The sequence below is a fragment of the Narcine bancroftii genome, chromosome 3 (assembly GCF_036971445.1).
Source record: "Narcine bancroftii isolate sNarBan1 chromosome 3, sNarBan1.hap1, whole genome shotgun sequence".
Classification (NCBI taxonomy): Eukaryota; Metazoa; Chordata; class Chondrichthyes; order Torpediniformes; family Narcinidae; genus Narcine; species Narcine bancroftii.
Window position 1 is genome coordinate 238,571,364 of NC_091471.1, and position 18,828 is coordinate 238,590,191.

Consider the following 18,828-nt stretch of genomic DNA (forward strand, 5'->3'; position numbering starts at 1 on the left):
GTGATTTTGTTAGCCTCTATAAGGTCACTTCCCAACCTTTCTGACCTCCCCCTGTTACTCGATCCAAAACATATAGGGATGCTGGATGAACTCAGCCGGTCTCGCAGCGTCTGTAGGAGGTAAAGCTATATTACCGATGTTTTGGGTCAGAGTCCTTGTTTAAGTAAATATCTTTACCTCCTGTGGATGCTGCGAGGCTGGCTGAGTTCCTCCAGTGTTTACTGTGTGTTTTTACTGCAATCGCAGCATCTGCAGATTTCTGTGTTTCACTCTCTTACTCAAGCCCTCCAGTCCCAGCAACATCCTGGTGAATCTCTTGGCACCCCTCCTTGCTACAGATGGACAGTCTCACCAACACCTTGCCCAGTGAAGACACCAAGCATGCTGAATACCTTCAAGGGGTGCAGAAGGTGTGGTTTGGGATAACACTGAGATGCGCAAGGGGGCTAGTTCATAATCAATGTTGAACACCAACATTGGGAGAGGTATAGAGGGATATGGACTGGGTGCAGGTCAGTAAGACTAGGCAGAGTACAGATTAGAAGGGTCAAAGAGCTTGTTTTCTGTGCTGTAATGTTCCATGGAATACCTCTTTGTGGCTTTCATTATATGAATATATCAAACAACACCACACAGAGGTTTTAACCCAGCCTTTTACAGCGTCAGAAATCCAGGTTCGAATCCCACATTGTCTGTAAGGAGCTTGTATGTTCTCCCCATGACCTGCGCAGGTTTTCCCTGGGTGCTCTGGTTTCCCTCCACCTATCAAACATGTGAGCCTGGTAGGTTCATTGGTTCCAACTGGATACAGGGTTCATGGCCCAAAATTGGCTTCTAGCATACTGTGTCATTAAAATAATTTTAATGTGATGATGTGTGAAGTTGTTAAAAATCTGATTCACACCCAAGCAGCCCTCTCTCTCTGTCCACCAGGTTCTCTCCAATCACCATCGAGGGGATGACGAGCCTGGCCGGTGTCAACCTCTCGGGTCCCACGGGCACCGGATGGTGCATCTTCGTGTACAACCTGTCCCCCGAGGCAGACGAGAGCGTGCTCTGGCAACTGTTCGGCCCCTTCGGTGCCGTCACCAACGTCAAGGTCATCCGTGACTTCAACACCAACAAGTGCAAGGGCTTTGGCTTCGTCACCATGACCAACTACGATGAGGCGGCCATGGCCATCGCTAGCCTGAACGGCTACCGCCTCGGAGACCGGGTGCTGCAGGTGTCCTTCAAGACCAGCAAGACGCACAAGTCGTGAAGGCGCCCTGGTTCCAGCGAGAGAGAGAAAGAGAGAGAGAAAAACAAAACAAACAGAAGCGCCCCTCCGCAACACAAAAAAAGTAAAGCAAAATTTACAACACGCCACCAAACACACACAGCAACAGAAACAAAAATAAAACAACCCATTAAAATATACCTGGGCTTACGGTGAAACAAAACAGACTTTTTCAAGAGGCAGTGTTAGCATTATATTGATACAGGACATCTTACAACAAATAACCAGGAAGCTATTTCATAAACAACTTTGAATACTTTTTTCATAGCTCTTATTATATAAAGATAACACATATAAAACAATACTACACAGGGGGTTTTAACCCAGCCTCATATTAATAATAACACGTATAACTGCCTTTTTTGAAGGTGATTTATCTCTTGTGACGAAAGGAAGAACAAAGCTGGGAAACTTAAAACATTTTCACTAAGACCTGTTTTCAGAAGTGTCGTGTGGTTGCAATTGACATAGAAAAAAAAATATTTTAAAGGGGAATATTTATGAATTGCAGCTCATAATTAATTTACCTTTTTTTCTCTTTTTCCCTGTTCCTTCCACAGTTTCATTATAACCAAGAACAAATATATATATATATAAATATATATATATAATGTGCAATATCAAGCAGCTAAAACATTGAGATGGGCTCTTCAAACACTAAAGTGCATTTACTGTAAATTAATTTTCAAAAAGTCTTTACTAATTTGCTCGTGGGCAAAGTGCTCTGTGCTGTGAGAGGCTCGTCCAGTTTGTAACACTGCACCCCTTCTGTAGTCCTTGCCCTGGAAGTCTATCTCAATATTAGATCCACCCCCCACCCCCGAAAAAAATAGGCCACCTCTATTCAGGAATAGTGTGAACTATCGGGTTGTGTTCTCATTGGTAGAATTAGTATTTTCTGACTCGATGCTTAAAACAGAAGCCAGCACCGAGTTCCCCTGCAAGAAAGGGTTTCAATTGCCTCGAAGGAAATGCAGTTCAACATGGATTTTCCTGCAGTATTGGAGCATGGTTTCACATCACTTAGTGATGGATTGTGTCTGCGAGTATAACTATTTATTTTCCAATAGGTTTCCTCTTGAATGAATTGTTATGATAAATCTCGTCTTGAAGTGGCAGTGCCCATGTTTTAAAAATACTTGCAGGAATCTTTCTTAATAATTGCGCAGAGAGCAATGAAGGCACTGAAGCAATGTTTATGGCGATCACCAAAAACAAAGTTGCAAGTAAGCAGAGTAGCTGCGTGGCTGGGTGCATGGTCCGCGTCCCTGGGGCGTCTGAGGCCGGCTGGTTAGTACCAGGTTCAATGCCTCTGTGCGTGGGAATTGTTTACGCAGGCCATTTAACTCGGAGGCTGTGAGTTGTAGGGGTGGGATCCTTTAGCCTTTTGCTTTCCTGCTCTCTCTGGTTACCTGTTCTAAGAAGGTAGATCACTGACCAACTCCACTCGTTAGGATGGAGCGATGCCAGAGCATTGGTTCTTGAGGGGACATGAATAATTTGTCAGCCGTGGTCCACTCTTCTTTACAACACAACTAAAGGTCCTGCGCCGTTCTGTCAGATTCCTTAACTTTCAGGAGGACAGATAATGTAAAAAAAAAGTGCTTTGATACCCCTATATTTATAAAGTAAATTGAAGCATGGAATTCTTTCATATTTAAAATGAGCTATTTACATGACAGGTTTAATGAAACTTGATAAAGGAGAGAATGCTTCACCTCTGGATGCCTTAGCGGGAAAGCTTTGCACTCTTCAACTTCCCCTTGCCGTCCCATCATTCTGTGTGTCTCTTGAAGGTGAGCTGGGGAGGGGGGAGTGGGGGGAAAGAGGGAAGCCATTCACGTCCCTCGTTGACAGGCCTACCGCTCACTGCACCACGAGCCCAGTCCACACCCTCTCCTCACACCTCCACGTTACCTCTCCACTGTGGTCAGTTAGCCCGCCAATTCAGCTCGACTCTAAGGAAGCAACCCTTTCAGTCAACTCTTGGCATGGTCCAAACAACACTCATCTCAGTAACTGAGGAGAAAGCAGAACACAAAAGCAGTATCAAAGATCGGAGTTCATTCCTGCAGGACGGCAAGGTCCTGGTCTTGAAACTGAACAGGCAGAAGACATTGTAGCCACACATCAATGTTCACCCCTGCTGGAACTCTCCTGCACCTCAGCAATCCAATCCTCTCTCCTCATTTTGAGACACAATCCCATTGAACTCACTCAGAGGAATGCCTCAAGAGTTCATCATTGAAGATTCAAACCCAAGATCCTTATAAGACTGACTCAACTCCATAACTCAGCAAGCAAGTGGAGATCTTCTTATTTTGTGTCTTTAGGGAGAAAGTATCATCTTACACTGTGATTGGTGTTGAAGCTGGCTGAGGAGTTAAATTCCTTGCTGGTGGAACATCAGCTCACACACTGTCCTCAGAAAGGAAACAGGAAGTCAATGTTTCAGGCCTGAGCCTTTCTTCGTGTAGCTTGCCTGAGGACATTTACCTGATTTTCGGAACACATGAAGGATTCAGGCCTGAGAACTCGACTGCCGACTGCTTCCCATGGATGCTGTACGACTCTTACAGCTTCTGTTTGTAAGCCAGATTCCAGCATCTGCAGATAAGTCCCCACCCCCCACCCCACCCCCCCAACCCAAGTGCTCCTGTAGGACCTCGTGGAGACCTCCCTCCAGGTCGGATCGCTGACGCAGAGTGTACCATCCACACCTCGGTTCTTATTTAGAGTAGCCTCAGGCTGACCTGGTCAAGAGCTGTGGCAACCACAGCAAACCCCCTCATGTGGCCGGTGTTGCTGAAGACTTGAGGACAAGCATGCGTGGCTCACAGTTCATTGGCTACACACCACAGCTGTGATCAGGATGCAACCCACCTTGTGCCAATGCACGAGACACCATGTTACTCAAACAAAAATGACCACAAATCTCCAATCCATTCTGTTCAGTATCGCCCAGTGAGACCATGGTTAGAGTTCCATTGACACTGCATGCATGTGTGTGCACCCTTGCAACACTCACCCATGCAGCCCAGCTCAAGTTCAGCAGTGAGGAAAATTGCTGGGACAATCCTGACACTGCTCTCTCCCACACATCCATTTCACAGATTAACCTGCACAGGAGCTGGATAACCTCCGCATCACCTCAGCTGTTATCTTCCTTGTCATGCCCAGCACATTCATTCTCACCATCGCACTGGACATAAACTATCACTGGGTGTAGAGCCCTGTGCTCTCTCCCGCTCCCACTGCAACAGATAATGGCACCACCAAGGGGGAAATTTCACACACATCCACACAAGCATCCACATAAACACTTGCATGCGCACACAGACACACACATACATGTGCATACACACATAAACATTTGTGCACGCAGACACACATGCACACACACACGCACATATACATGCACACACATATAAACACTTGCACAGACAGACACATGGATGCACATACACTTACACACACACATACAGACATGCACATGCACACATACATGTGCCCACGCACGCTCGCGCACACACTCACACACACACACACACGTCAGTCTCTCCTCTCTCCTGTTATACATGTGCAAACTATCAGAGGATCCCATTATTTCATGGACAAATGCAATTCTATTCAGAGCAACAGGATGGATTGGGAACCTTATCCTAGAATACAAAACCCTATAATCCTATAAACAAGGGCAAAGCCACAGGTGATGACCTCAGATAACAAGGAAAAACATAAATCCCGACTTTCATTCATCTGCACATTTCTTGACGGCCTCTCGTATCTGACATTTTAACCCTGGAAGAAATATTTTGACTTTTTGTGCCTCTCATTGTTTTGTGAACTTCTATCAGGTCTCATCTTAGTCTCCGAGTTTCCCCAACCTCTTCTTATAGCTCCTGCTCTCTAAGCCAGGCACATCCTGCTACGTTTCTTCCGTACAATAAGATTGATGTTCTCAACCATATTTTTCCCCACTCGTATACCACCTTAAGTAATCCCTTACTAACCACAGAGCACTTATGGCATACAATGCCATAGATGTTCTTTGGTTAGTAAGGGATTACTTAAGGTAGTATATGAGTGGAAAAAGGTTGAGAACCTCTGCGCGGTTGGCGCAGTGGTTAGTGTAATGCTGTTACACCACCAGCAATTGGGACCTTGGTTCAAATCCCGTGCTGTGTGTAAGGAGTTTGATGTTCTCTCCATGTCTGTTTTCCCCAGGAGGGCTTCAGTTTCCTCCCACCCTTCAAAACATACCAGGGGGTTGTAAGTTATTCAGGTGAAATTGGGCGGCACAGGCTCGAGGGCAGAAAGGGCCTGTCACCATGCTGTGTGTGGGTCTAAATTTAAAATTTAAAGACATAGGAGCAGAAATAGGCTGCTCAGCCCATCGATTCTGCCCCACCATTTAATCTTGAGCTGATCCATTTCCCCTTTGGAAAGTCTCCACATCCTTCCCATTCTGGGGGGGGGGGGGGGGGGTACCCTAAACAGCAGCAACTGGAACATGACTTAAGATTATCAGAGGCTGTAATAGTACAAATAATCCATTTTTTTCAGTGAGGTATAAGGAGTTCACAGCTCACCGATTCAAGAGTGATCAGTCTTACTGAAAGGAGTCAACACCATCTGGACATCGAGGGGCTCACACACTAGTGGGAAAGAATGATGTCAGCAAACACTCTTTAGAATCAGAATCCTATCATCATGAACATGTCACAAAATCTGTTCTTTTGTGGCATCATCAGAAGGCAAACATTTCTATAAACCACCTTACAAAATAAATAATGTAAGAAAAAAAGTCAAAGTGAGGCAGTGTCTTTGGTTCATTGTTCATTCAGGAACCCGATGGCAGAGGGGAAGGCCGTCCTTGTGCCACTGGGTGCTCGTCTTCAGGCTCCTGGACCCTCTTCCCCAATGGTAGCAGAGTGAAGAGGGCAGGGCTTGGGTGGTGGGGGTCCTTGAGGATAGAGGCTGCTTTCTTAAGACACTACCTTATGTTGATGTCCTCGATGGAGTGAAGACTGGTGCCCGTGATGTCGCAGGCCAAGTTAACGACCCTCTGGAGTGTTTCCTTGACCTGAGTACCTGCTACTTTTACACATGGCATTTATTCTTCACCTGCAATTGAGGAACAGAATTTAAAGTGGCAGTCCGACTTTATTGCCAGATTATTGATTCCATACCTGCATTTTCCCTGCTTTGTAGGTGGAAGGTCATTAGGGTTACAGTACATTTAAAAGGAAATGGCCCTTGGGGTTACATTGAGGGTTTCCTGGCATGTTGGAGGAAGTTTTTTTTAGGTTTGAGGAGGCAGGGGAATATGAATGAACATGTATGTGACAATCGGCAGTTTTGATGCCAACTGGGGAATGTTTTGTATTTTTGGACAGAGCCTGCAAGTCAGAGTGCAGAGCGGCAATGGGAATTTTTGGTTGAATAGATCTTGTGTGGAGGTGTGCCTTGCATGTGTATATAATTTTCATGTACAATCGCTCTTGGTTTCTCTTTTGATGTGCCAAGTTACCACCGTGATTTGGGGATCTTCATTTATCCTGGATTTGGGGTGGTGAGCTCATGCTCCAAATCACGGCTAATTTCTTCTGGTGTGAGGATGCGTTGGAATTGAAGCCTTTCCAACTGAAAGTAAACAATGACCGAAGTGACTTATGACCACTTTGAGCTTGAACACATTTACCCTGTGGCACTGACCTTGGACTTTAAGATCTGCTGGGTCTGAGCAGAACTCTTCCTGAGAAACAGAGGGAGGGAACTCCCTCTGCAGGGTTCATATTTCATTCAAATGCAGAAGCTGCGTTCCACTTCTTTGAGACAATATTTTACTGGGTTCCCCAGCTATGAATTTTGATGTGCGTGTGAAGCTTAGTTTTTGCTGGTAACACTGGTCTAGGATGTATGTAAGGCAGATTTTACCATCACTATTAACTTATAGAAACTCTTCATCTGTAATATTCTCTGATATATCTTCATCTCAGATCAGCTCCCTCTAATTTGGAAACCAAATAAATAATTCTGTTCTCTTGCTCTGATACAGAAGCTTGATCAACAGCGGTTGTTTGCACAACACTATTACAGCGCCAGTGACTCTGGATCGAATCCTGTGCTGTCTGTAAGGAGTTTGTACATTCTCCCCATGTCTCCATGGGTTTTCCCCTTGGCCTCCGGTTTCCTCCCACCCTTCTAAACGTACCGGCGATGTAGATCAATTGGGGTACTTGGGTGGCACAAGCTTGTACTTCAGAATGGCCTGTTACCAGGCGGTATGACTAAAAAATATTTAAAGTTTCTTCCATACATCTGTTGATGATATACCCTCGCCATTAGCAATGTAGTTTATAATTCCATTATTAATAGTTTCCATATATTGCATGTCACTAACAAAAAGGTTTCTCACTATGATACAGTATGCTCAATTCATGACATGCTCTTCCCTAGTTGATACAAAGGCCAGTTAAATCCACAGCTCTCTCCATTACACACTTGTTTGATTATTGTGCATGACTTTATAGTTATCTAGTCAAATTGAGAGGTTCATTTTCCACCGTAGTATTTACTTGTGATGGTGATCCATCTGATCGGACACAGAACAGCAAGAAGAGCCAACCCTTTGTGGCTATTTACGTGCCTGAGATGTTAGATAGCTGTTGAAAAAGCATAACCAGAAAGCCTTGTTAGTTTATCTTGTGTGAAGGTCATCAAAGACTGGAAAGGGTAGGGATTCCACACAATCGCTCCACAATCACTTGCTTTACACTTGCTGAGGCCCTTGCGTGGCCTCGCGTGAAGTTGCTGGGCCAGGGAGAGATCCCCTTGTCGAACGACCCCCTGCAACTTCCTGGGCTTGATGCTGTGTTTCACGACAGCTCTGTGCATCTGACTCCTTCTACTAATGGTGCCATATGGGCAAGAATGCTGGACAAATTGCCACCAAAATATATCCAAAAACCAAAATCGGAGCTCTGCCATGGCGCGGAATTTTCCTGTGAGCATTCAACTCAATGTACCTTTCCCTTTGGGTTGGAGACAAAATTGGTTCTCAACGTGATCTCATTCCCCCCCACCCTCCCCCCCCCACCCCAACTGAAACAGATTCGGGAGTTGTTTTGAAAAGCAAATACATCGTCTCCCCTCCCACTTGACAATGATTCCTCCGCGCCCTCTGCAGCATTCGGCATTAAAACCACCTTTCAACCAATGAGTGCAATCCAGAACACAGTGAGTTGTAATGTTCAAGATACAAGTGCATTCTGAATGGTTACCAAGATCAAAAATCTAATTGCATCACATGGTAGTCAATAACAATCATTATATGCCTTGCAGACAGTTCTAGAGAGAGTCTACTGTATTCTGAGCAACATAAATATCTCAAACAATCCTTAGAGTGTGGAAGGACTGACAAAAGAGAAATGAAAGGTATTAATGTATAGGCTTTTTTAAAACAAAAATTCATAAGTGATTCCCTTTATCTAAAATTCCTGAAGACCTGTTGAAAGAATATGATACAGACTTCTAACCATTTGTCTCCCCACCCTTCCAAACACTTCCTATTTATTGTGATAGATTATTGTAAAAAGTCCACATTACCATGCTGGGATGGGAGCGTTCTAACAACATTGGCAAAACATTTGATGACTTTTCATATTATAACAAATCTTGCCAAAGAGGTGATCTCTTTGATGTGAATGGGTTTAAAAAAATCTATTTTTATAAAAAAGAAAAAGACCTCGTTGAAAATTTTTACAGAACCTTGATCGAAAAAAAGAGAATATTTTGACAGGCTATGTTCTTTTAGTGGGAAGGGAGGACAGTTTTGTCACATGTGCTCTAGGCTGATAACTTTTTAAGACAAAAAAAAGGAGCATAAAACACATTGTTTTCGAGCAAGAATTGTTGATACTAAGTTTGTACTCAGTGATACTGAGAGCATCTAGTTTGATGGGGAGCACTCTCTCAACAGTATAGGTTCCACACAGTGACATCGTAACAGCTGACAAGATTTCGTTGAGGCCTTCCTGTTTAGTTGCTGTAATAGATCGACATTTTTAAAGAGAAGATTGCCAAAAAAAATAAAAGTCAATTGACTTTTGACTTCCTGGCTTTGCCGGTCTTGGAAACCTGTTTGATTTGAACAAGATGGGCAAATTGTCATTGCTTGCAAGGTCTTTTGTTTTGGATTTTGTTCTTTTTGGAGGTGTACCTTTTTTTTAGGAAATGTCTGAAGCATGCGTAGTTTCACCCTCACAATGTTTGCATATGAAGGGTTTGAGTTGTTTGTGATAAACCCAGTTAGATGCTATTTGAGTACGTGTATTTCTCATCCAATTCGGATGTCTGGCCCCCAAAGACAGTCTGTGACAATTATGGACAATTTACATAATACGATGTCCACTCCCCCCAACCCCTGCCTCAAAATTTCTTGTTCATTTACACAGTTGTAGAGAAGTGTCAGACTTCAGTTAAATCTTGTCTCTCTAGTTAGCAGTCAAGCAGGTATCTGTCCAACCGTGTGGACAAGTATCTCGTGTTGGTTGCAACCAATGCGGCCCCCAGCTGGCGTGGAGCAGGGCCAGCTATTGCTGGCCCGGCGGGCGAAGGGCGGCCGACTGGGCAGGCTGCCTCCGCTGTGAATGCCCAGCCTTAGCAATTCAGCCAGGCCTGGTCACGACGTCGCGCCTTCGCTGCCCCCCCCCTCCCCCACCGCTAACGCAGCTGATGGAGGCCGCACAACGTCACCCTTCCGTCTGCTGTCTTTGATGTTAAGCACCTGCTGATGGACATGAATGGGAGCAAATCGGGAAGAAACCCGATTCAAACAACTAGCCCAGGTACTGAGATTGTACACTAGGGACAAAATAAAAGGAAAACACGATGATGTCAAGCTTTTTATTTTTGACACTGTTCTCTTTAATCCAAATAGTTTGGTCATTTGTTTGAGGGCCTCAGTATATTTATTTATCTTTACCACCTCTTTAAGATGTGTTGTTCTTTCTTTGTTGGGGACAGTAGGTGCTAGTTGACTCTTTGTGCGTTCCTACAGAAAGGTTTTCAGAAAGCTACTGACACAAGCCCTACCTATCTTTTTCAAAACTGAGCAAAGCACTAAAGGCTCTGTTACCTTTGAAATAAAAAGCTTTTGATTTTCAATTTTGCTTTGACCCATGTTGATTTTGTGTGTGGGGGGGTGGGGCTTTTTTAATTTAAAAATTTCCCCCTCCTCTCCCCCAAGACTCGACTATTACCAAACTTGGCAGTTACTTTGCATTCTCACATTTTTGCCATTATTTTTTTTCTCTCTTTAACGTCAGACGTTTCTTTGTGTCTGGAACTCTCTGTGAATAACATGGGTCTCATTTTGTTAGAATAGTTTTTAAGATTTAAAAAAAGGTTAAAAAAAAGATTTTCTATTGTTTTGAAACCGTGTTAAGTGTCTTGTACAAATCTGTGGTAGCTTATATTGCAGAACAAAAAAAAATGTTTAAAAAAAGCACCATGACCTAGTTAATATTTTGGCAAACTAATAGCTTCTTGTAGTTTAACTTATTCAGAGGTTGAATATATATCGCATTGTAAAAGTCGTTCTGTGTATATTTATGTTTCCTTTATATTTGCAAGTTTTAAACAAAAAAAAAACGACTTTAATTTTACCAATAAGTGGTTTTAGCTTAATTTATTCTAAAGGGAACAAACTTAAAGTTTGAGGATGGCTCTCCTTAGTCAGCTGCACTGATTATGTCGTGATTCATACAAAACAAAACAATATTAAGTATTAGGAAGTTACTTTGTGTGATAGTTTGTTATAACTTTGCTATTACTTTTGTCTTGTTGAACATTTTCAGTCTTATCCTAATAGTAGTGTCGATGGATTTTAACATGTTATTGCTTGGTATTTCTTTAGTTTCTTTTAAACCTCTATGCCAATCCTCTAATGACATACTGAATGACTGGGTGACAACCAAAGGGAAACGACATGTATTAAAAAAGTCTCGGAGATACTCGTGGATGTTTTCCAGATGAGGGAAGTCCAGTTGAATGGATTTCTAAAGGACGTTGGGGTGGGGGGGGGGGGTGGGGGGGGGTGGGGGCGGGAGAGGGAAGCTCAGGGGTTCACGGAAATGGTGAACACAACGCATCCCTGAACTTGGCGGATTGAGTGTACAAAGCATTAGTGGGAAGGCACAGATCTTTTTTCTCTTTGGTGTATTTAGTTGGGGGAGAGGGTAAAAGTTCCTACAATCCTTTAACTTAATATTTATTTCGATGGTAAATTATGGCTGATTTCTTGTTGGAACAAACTTGCTAGTTTAGAGTATTTATTACTGGGAATACAAATGTGAAAGCTGTAAACATTTTTCATTGAACTGTTTGATTATTTGTACTTTTCATGCCAGACAATAAACTTCAGAATCTTATTGCAGAGTTCACGTTCGCATTGTATCTTTCCACCAGTGAGATTTCACCTTCTAACTCTTTGAAAAGGTGCTGTTAGAAAGATTTGCTCCCTTTCCTCCAACATTCCATCATCTCCCTTCCCTTTTTCCAATGGCTCCTCTAGACCAGTAATTCTGCACAGCAAAGATTTTTTTTAAAAAACGTGGTCTGCAGGAGAGAAGCATGGAGGAAACAAAAACCTGAATGCTTCACAGGGAAGGGGATCCATAAACTTTGAACAGAGTCCTTGGGGTAGGGGGCAGAGCCAAAAAAAAATGGCTGACTAGTCCAGGTATAAAATGTTGCAAGAGGGTTGCAGGGTGGGACAGAGGCACTATTTCACTCAGCAGACCATCTGGTAATGTGGGGTGATGGAGTTAAGGCCACTGGAGTTAATAAGAAGTGTTTAGACCCAATGAGTGGTGGTGGGGGGGGATCAAGAACTCAGTACCTCAAAGAACCACTAAAATCACCCTTTAAAAATAGAGGCCAAGGGATGAAATGTTGCTCAGAGGATGCTGAGCCTTTGGAAGTCTCTTCCTCAAATGATGGTGGATGCCATTTGAACATTTTTAAAGCTATGGGAGAGACTCTTGATAATCAAGGGACAGAAATGTTATCAAAGAAACTGAACCCCTAACATTAACAAATTGGGTGTCCCAATAATCAACAAGCCTCAGCCTTGAGAGTAATAATGTGGGATTAGTTTTGGTAAAACCTTTATGTGATCAGGGAACATTGGGGTGAATGGCCTCATTTGATGCTAAATATGCCTATGATTCTTCAAAGATCGCTGTACCAAAGATTTGCTTCATTGGCCACAGTACATTATGAAAGGTAAGTTACTTCAAACCTGAAATGTCAGTTGTACTGTATATCTTTACCTCCTGTGGACATGGCAATACTGGCTGAGTTCCTCCAATATTTATGTGTTTTTACTACAATCACTGCATCTGCACTTTACCTTCGTCCTGAATGTGTTGGATCTTTCTGCATATCAGTGGAAGCACTTCACTCTCTGTGTGTGTGTGTGTGTGTGTGTGTGTGTGTGAGAGAGAGAAAGAGATCAGGGAACCTGGGCTTGTTCCCTTGCCAAACTTTTCCCATAATCCTTCCTGAAGTCAGTTTCATTTATTCACTAGCAATACACTTGGCGCAATGATATTACAGTGCCAGAAACCCTAGATCGAATCCAGCACTGTCTGTAAGGAGTTTGTATGTTCTCCTCGTCACTGCATCAGTTTCCTCCCACCCATTCAAAATGTAACGGGGTTTAGGTTCATTGGGTGGCACGGATTCATAGACCGGAAGGGACTGTGCTGCATGTCTAAATTTTTAAAAGTTAAACCTGCAACCGGGAACTTGTTAAAATTCAAACATTTTGAATCCTTGATTTTTTTTTTAAGTTATGCAAATGTAATATTAAAATCCACTTGATTCACTCATGAAGAATCCATAAACTGTGCATCATTGCTACAGTGAGGTCGATTTAAGATCCACACCAACTACTCCAAGGCCAGATCAACATTGTAACATTACATCTTGACTAGCTACTAGGGCTATCCGTGATGACAATTCACCAGCAGAAAGCTTGACGTCCCACGGGGGTCCAGCCCTCATCATCCCTGGAAATCAATGTACGAGGGCCGTTGGATTCCGACTGATCTGGGAATTCTCTGCTGGAGGCCTCAGAGTAGGAATCGGAAACAAGGCTCAGCTAGAGATGAGGGAGTGAAACCCACCACCTCAGCACTTCTGAGCAAAACCATTTCAAATTCAATTCAAGGCACTGTTTATTTGCTCCAAGGCAGATTCCAAGAGGTCCAGCTTGTATAATCCGACATCAGTACGATTGATCTTTTTCCACAAGTACACTGCCAAAAGCATAGCCTGTTTTTTTCTAGAAAAGTTCCAAAAATGCTGGTAACTGGATTGTTTTGTATTTATCCCAGGAGATGCTTACTACTGACCAAAAAACCTCTTCCTGAGACTGGAAAGGGTGTTAAAATTGAGAAAGGCACATTGGCTGCTGCTGAACAGGACTGCACCAGGTTATCTAGCATCACAGGCACCAGTCTTCACTCCATCAAGGATATCTACAAGAGGCAGTGTCTCAAGAAAGCCACCTCTATCCTCAAGGACCCCCTCCACCCTCTTCATTCTGCTACCGTCAGGAAAAAGGGTACAGGAGCCTGAAGACAAGCACTCAGCGACACAAGGACGGCTTCTCCCCCTCCGCCATCAGATTCCCGAATGAACCAGACACTGCCTCACTCTGATTTTGTCTTGCACTTTTTAAAAATTGATTTTGTACGGTGGTTTATATAGATGTTTGCTCTGTGACGCTGCTGTAAAACAATGAATTTTGTGATAAGTTCATGGCAATAAATCCTGATCTGGAGGCAAGAAAGATATTAAATTACTGGAGTTAAGTCATGTTTAGTGTCACCTGATTGTACAAGCAGCCAACGCAACAGCATTCTCTGGTGTAAAACACAATCAGATATAACACACATACAAATACATATGCAGGACAAGTATTTCATCTATACAGATAAATAAATACTGTATAAATAAGTCTTGAGCCCTTTTTTACACAGAGATCTGCCATTAAGCCAGCTTTGCTTGTTTACACTGAAGCAAACACTGGCATAATGCTGCCCCAGTGTCATTTTACACACCAGGGCGGCACCCCAGAACCAGGAGAGACGTGGCTTGTAAGACAGCGGCATCTAGTATGACGTTACATATTCCTTTCCCGCCCTGGTCCCAACCAGCTGACTCACCCTTTTTACAGACACCAATTCAGCACTGAGACCATCTTAAAGGCAGGACTACAATGACTTCCTCACCCCCCCCCCATTCCTTGTTCGTGTGTGCAATATACCTGCCTTGAAGTGGCTGTGGAAAAGGGGCTTTGGATGGTTAGTGAGAGCAGTTCCTTTGGCCATGATAAAGAATGGGGTTCAAATCTGAGACCCTCATGGAATTTAAAGTCAGATAATCTGGAAAGTTAGAATAAACCAATATTTGTAATGCCAATCACAAAATCTGGCTTCATGAGTGACAGCAGATGTTAAACACCCCACTGGAGGAAGTCAGCAGGTCGAGGAGATCAGTGGAAGAAAAATGGTCAACGTTTTGGATCAGTGCCGAGGGCTGCGGGGATACAAGTTTATTGTCATCTGATTGAACAAGCACAACCTGATGAAAGAGCGTTCACCAGTCCTCGGTGCAAAACTCGCAGACACATGTACATATGCAGGACAAGTATTTCATCTATACAGATAAATAAAGTGATTTGTACATACAGATTCTGATGATTAGTGTGACAGAATAGTGAAGACGATCAGTATAGTGAAGACAAGGTGGGAGGGATTAGTCGCCAGAGAGGATTGGTGAACAAGGGGGCAGGGAGCAAATATTGAGGAAGAACAGGGCTGCCATAGTGAGTCTTGGTCACAACACGATCAAAGCGCCGGAGTGCAGGATGCGGGGGGGGGGGGGGGGTAGGGGTAAGAAAAGCAGTGAGAGGGGGACCACAGGTTCCACAAAGACAGGAGGAGGAAATCTTCAATGAGAAGGGAAACTGCATAGAATGACAAGATTGCAGATACTGGAATCTGGGTTGTGAAAACCCATCTGATCTGATTGTGATCCTTGCCCGATCTGACAAAACTGCCCGATCCTGGGGAAAAAAAAGTTGAAAAACTCCCTGAGATTCCTAGGTTATGTTTGAAGGTCAACAAAGGAATACACAGTGCCCTCTGAAATGTTTGGGTCAAAGACATTTTTTCCTTTATTTGCTCCTGTGCTCCAGTTTTAAATTTGTAATCAACAATTCACATGTGATTAAAGTGCACACTCCAGATTTTATTAAAGGGTATTTGTATACATTTTGGTTTGACCATGCAGAAATTACAGCACATTTATATATAGTCCCCCCATTTCAGGACACCATGTTTGGGATACAGCAATGCTGTGTATATGAGTCATGTTCAATACTTTGTTGCATATCGTTCATTTGCAAGCAACGACTGCTTGAAGTCTGTGATTCATAGTTATCATCAGGTGCTGAGCATCTTCTCTGGTGATGCTCTGCCAGGCCTCTACTGCAGACATCTTCAGCTCTTGTTTTGGGGGCTTGTCCCCTCTCGTTTTCTCTTCAGCATATGGAAGGCGTGCTTAATTGGATTTTGTTCAGGTGACTGACTTGGCCATTCAAGAATTTTCCAGTTTTCAGCTTTGAAAAAACTCCTTTGTTCTTAGCGGTACGTTAGGGATCATAGTCTTGCTGGAGGATGAAGCGCTGTCCAATGAATTTGGAGGCATTTCCTCAAACTTCAGCAGATGTTTTTACACACCTCAGAATTCATTTTGCTACTGCCATCAGAGGTTATAGGAAGATAAGTGCACCAGTACCTGTGGCAGCCATACATTGCCCAGGCCACATCACCCCCACCACGTTTCACGAATGAGGTGGTATGCTTTGAATCTTGGGCAGTTCCTTTACACCTCCACACTTTGCTCTTGCCATCAGTCTGATACAGGTTAATCTAGGTCTCATCTGTCCACAAGACCTTTTACTAGAATTCTACAGGCTCTTTTAAATACTTCTTTGCAAACTTCAATCTTGCCATACTTTCTGTGGCTAACTAGTGGCTTGCATCTCGCAGTGTAGCCACTGAATTTCTGTTCACGAAATCTGCTGTAGACAGTAGTCATTGAAATATCCACGCCGGCCTCCTGAAGAGTGTTTGTGATTTGTCAGACAGGCGTTTGGGGATTTTTCTTCATTATGATGAGAATTCTTGTCATCAGCGGTGGAGGGTCTTCCTTTGCCGACCAGTCACTTTGCAATTACTGAGCTCACTAATACATTCTTCTTAATGATGCTTCAAGCAGTTGATTTTAGTCATTCAACGGTTTGGGCAATGTCTTTTATTCCTATTTTTCAGCCTCATAAATAGTGACTTTCATTGGTCTTCATGTTGAAACATGGCAACTGCAGACTCCAAAGGTGATCAAAAGCTTAGAAGCCTCACTCTTATACCTGCACCACTGAAGAAATTAAACCAGAGTACTTACAAACATCTGCAAAGCCTAAACAAATAGGGCAACAATGTATAAAAAGTCATTTCTACATGGTCAAACCAAAATGTATTCAAATAACCTTGAATAAAATCTGGAATGTACACTTTAATCACATGAACTAATTATAAATTTAAAACTGTGGCGCACAGGTGCAAATAAAGAAAAAAGGTAAAGTATTTATGATGAAGTTGATAGAATCGATAAAGACTTTCCACTAGGGAGGGCATAGGGTGAGAAATTGCAGTCATTCAAGGGTGATGTCCGGAGCAGAGATGAGAACATTGACATATCTTCCTCTTCGAGATGAACCAGCGCTGTTGGCTTTTTGTTAATTAAGTATATAGGAGATATTTGACCATGTGGTCTCTTCCACTTGATGTCCTGACTACCCAGTCACCAATACTTTGATGTCAACTCCCAAGTTTCCTTTGGTAAACTTGGTCTTTTGGCCATCCATGTGTCATCACTCCACAACGAGGAGCAGTCGAAGCTGCTGTTGTTGCACAGGTAGCGGAATCAAGAGGAAAGCGCCCCTTCAACCATTTTTTTCTTTCAGATCTGGATCTCATTTTAAGTTCTGCAAATTACATACAGCAGTTCAAGGTATGAGCAAAATGCATATATTGACGAAGGCCTCAAGCCATTTGTAATCACTAAAGCCATTTGACATCACTAGTAAGACCCGTCCTTCCTCCGGTTCCTTCTTTATTTAAAACCCATTTGTATTTTTCTTGAATTAACCTGCCTTCCTAATCCCACCATTTCCCTTCTCATTTCCCTTGCAAGCCTTCTGCAACACTGAGCACTGGATATGTGACAGAGGTAAAGGTAAAATTATTGTCATGTACTAAACTTAGAATGTAACATACATGAAATTCTTTAACTTTTGTCTACTGTAAGGCAGAGAGTTGCCACTTTGCCCAGCACCCCTCCCCCCACACTCCCAAAACAGAAACCTACAACATTAGTGTTTCTAGGCAGTCTTCTTTCCTAGGCCAAAGCATTCACCACTGGACACACGTGGCTAACAAATTCAGTGCAATGAACATTGAAGCTAAGTATATTGATAAGTATTTAATATTTTTGACATTGTGAAGTGGCAAGATAAAATGAGAATCCAGTATTTTTTTCTTTGACCTGAGTGGTATCATTTCTACCCCTGAACAACAGCATCAGCTGGTTAAGATGCACACCTTCACTGATCCTCCTGAATGAATGTTCAAGCAGGCAGCAAGGTTAGCGTAATGCTATTTCAGTACCAGCAATCTGGACCAAGGACTGAAATGAGTTTGTACGTTCTCCCCATGTCTGTGTAGGGTTTCCCTGGGCAGCTCCTGTTTCCTCCTGCTGTTTGAAACATTCCAGGGGTTCTAGGTCAATTGGGTGTTTGGGCAGCATAGGCTCAAAGGCCTGCATGTCTAAACTGAAGTGTCATTGCCCACAATTCAGAAAATACTGCAAGGACAGGCAAGGGGAGTTGTGTGCAGGAGATGATGTTTGGAGGCAATAGAGAGAGGTCAATGCCTGAGATTCACCATGGAGAAGCAATGCTGCCCCAGGCTGGTATCCACTTGAGCTGGAGGGAATCAACGGGTCAGGAAGGATCCACTTGCAGACGGGACCCTTTAGTAAGACAAAGGTGGGGGGGGGGGGGGGGGGGGCAACAAAGGTAGATAAATAAGAGGACAGGCCATCAGATACTGATCAGAAGGTGAGATGGGTAGAGGAGGGAGTTGATGGTTAGAGAGAAGAGTGAGAATGGGAGGAGGTAGAGATGTTTATAAGGGGCTGTGCAGGAGTATAGCATGTGTTGCTCATTTTCCTTTGACCTTATGCTGCCGATGGATAAGGTGGAGTTTGACCTAGAATCCATCTGAGTTTTCCATCAAAGCAGGAACATCATTAGTCAGAGCAATATTTGCCTTATAATGATCCACCATTACCCACCCACCCTCTCCGCGTATGAGAAGCAGGAGAAAGTCCTATCCGATAGTGACCAC

At 43.3% G+C, this 18,828-nt stretch overlaps 1 protein-coding gene across 3 annotated transcripts in view; it reads left to right on the forward strand.

Moving 5' to 3' along the window:
• Window positions 1-1,417, forward strand: part of LOC138758374 (ELAV-like protein 2) — a 36,965-nt gene extending 35,548 nt beyond the window's left edge. For 2 of the 3 annotated variants that reach the window (XM_069927201.1, XM_069927202.1), the window contains one exon: window positions 934-1,417. In XM_069927201.1, coding sequence (XP_069783302.1) covers window positions 934-1,261 — 328 coding nt within the window. In that variant the 3' untranslated portion in view covers window positions 1,262-1,417. Of the gene's footprint in view, window positions 1-912 lie in introns of all 3 variants that reach the window. The other variant, XM_069927200.1, reaches the window with a different exon arrangement.
• Window positions 1,418-18,828: the final 17,411 nt, after the last annotated feature.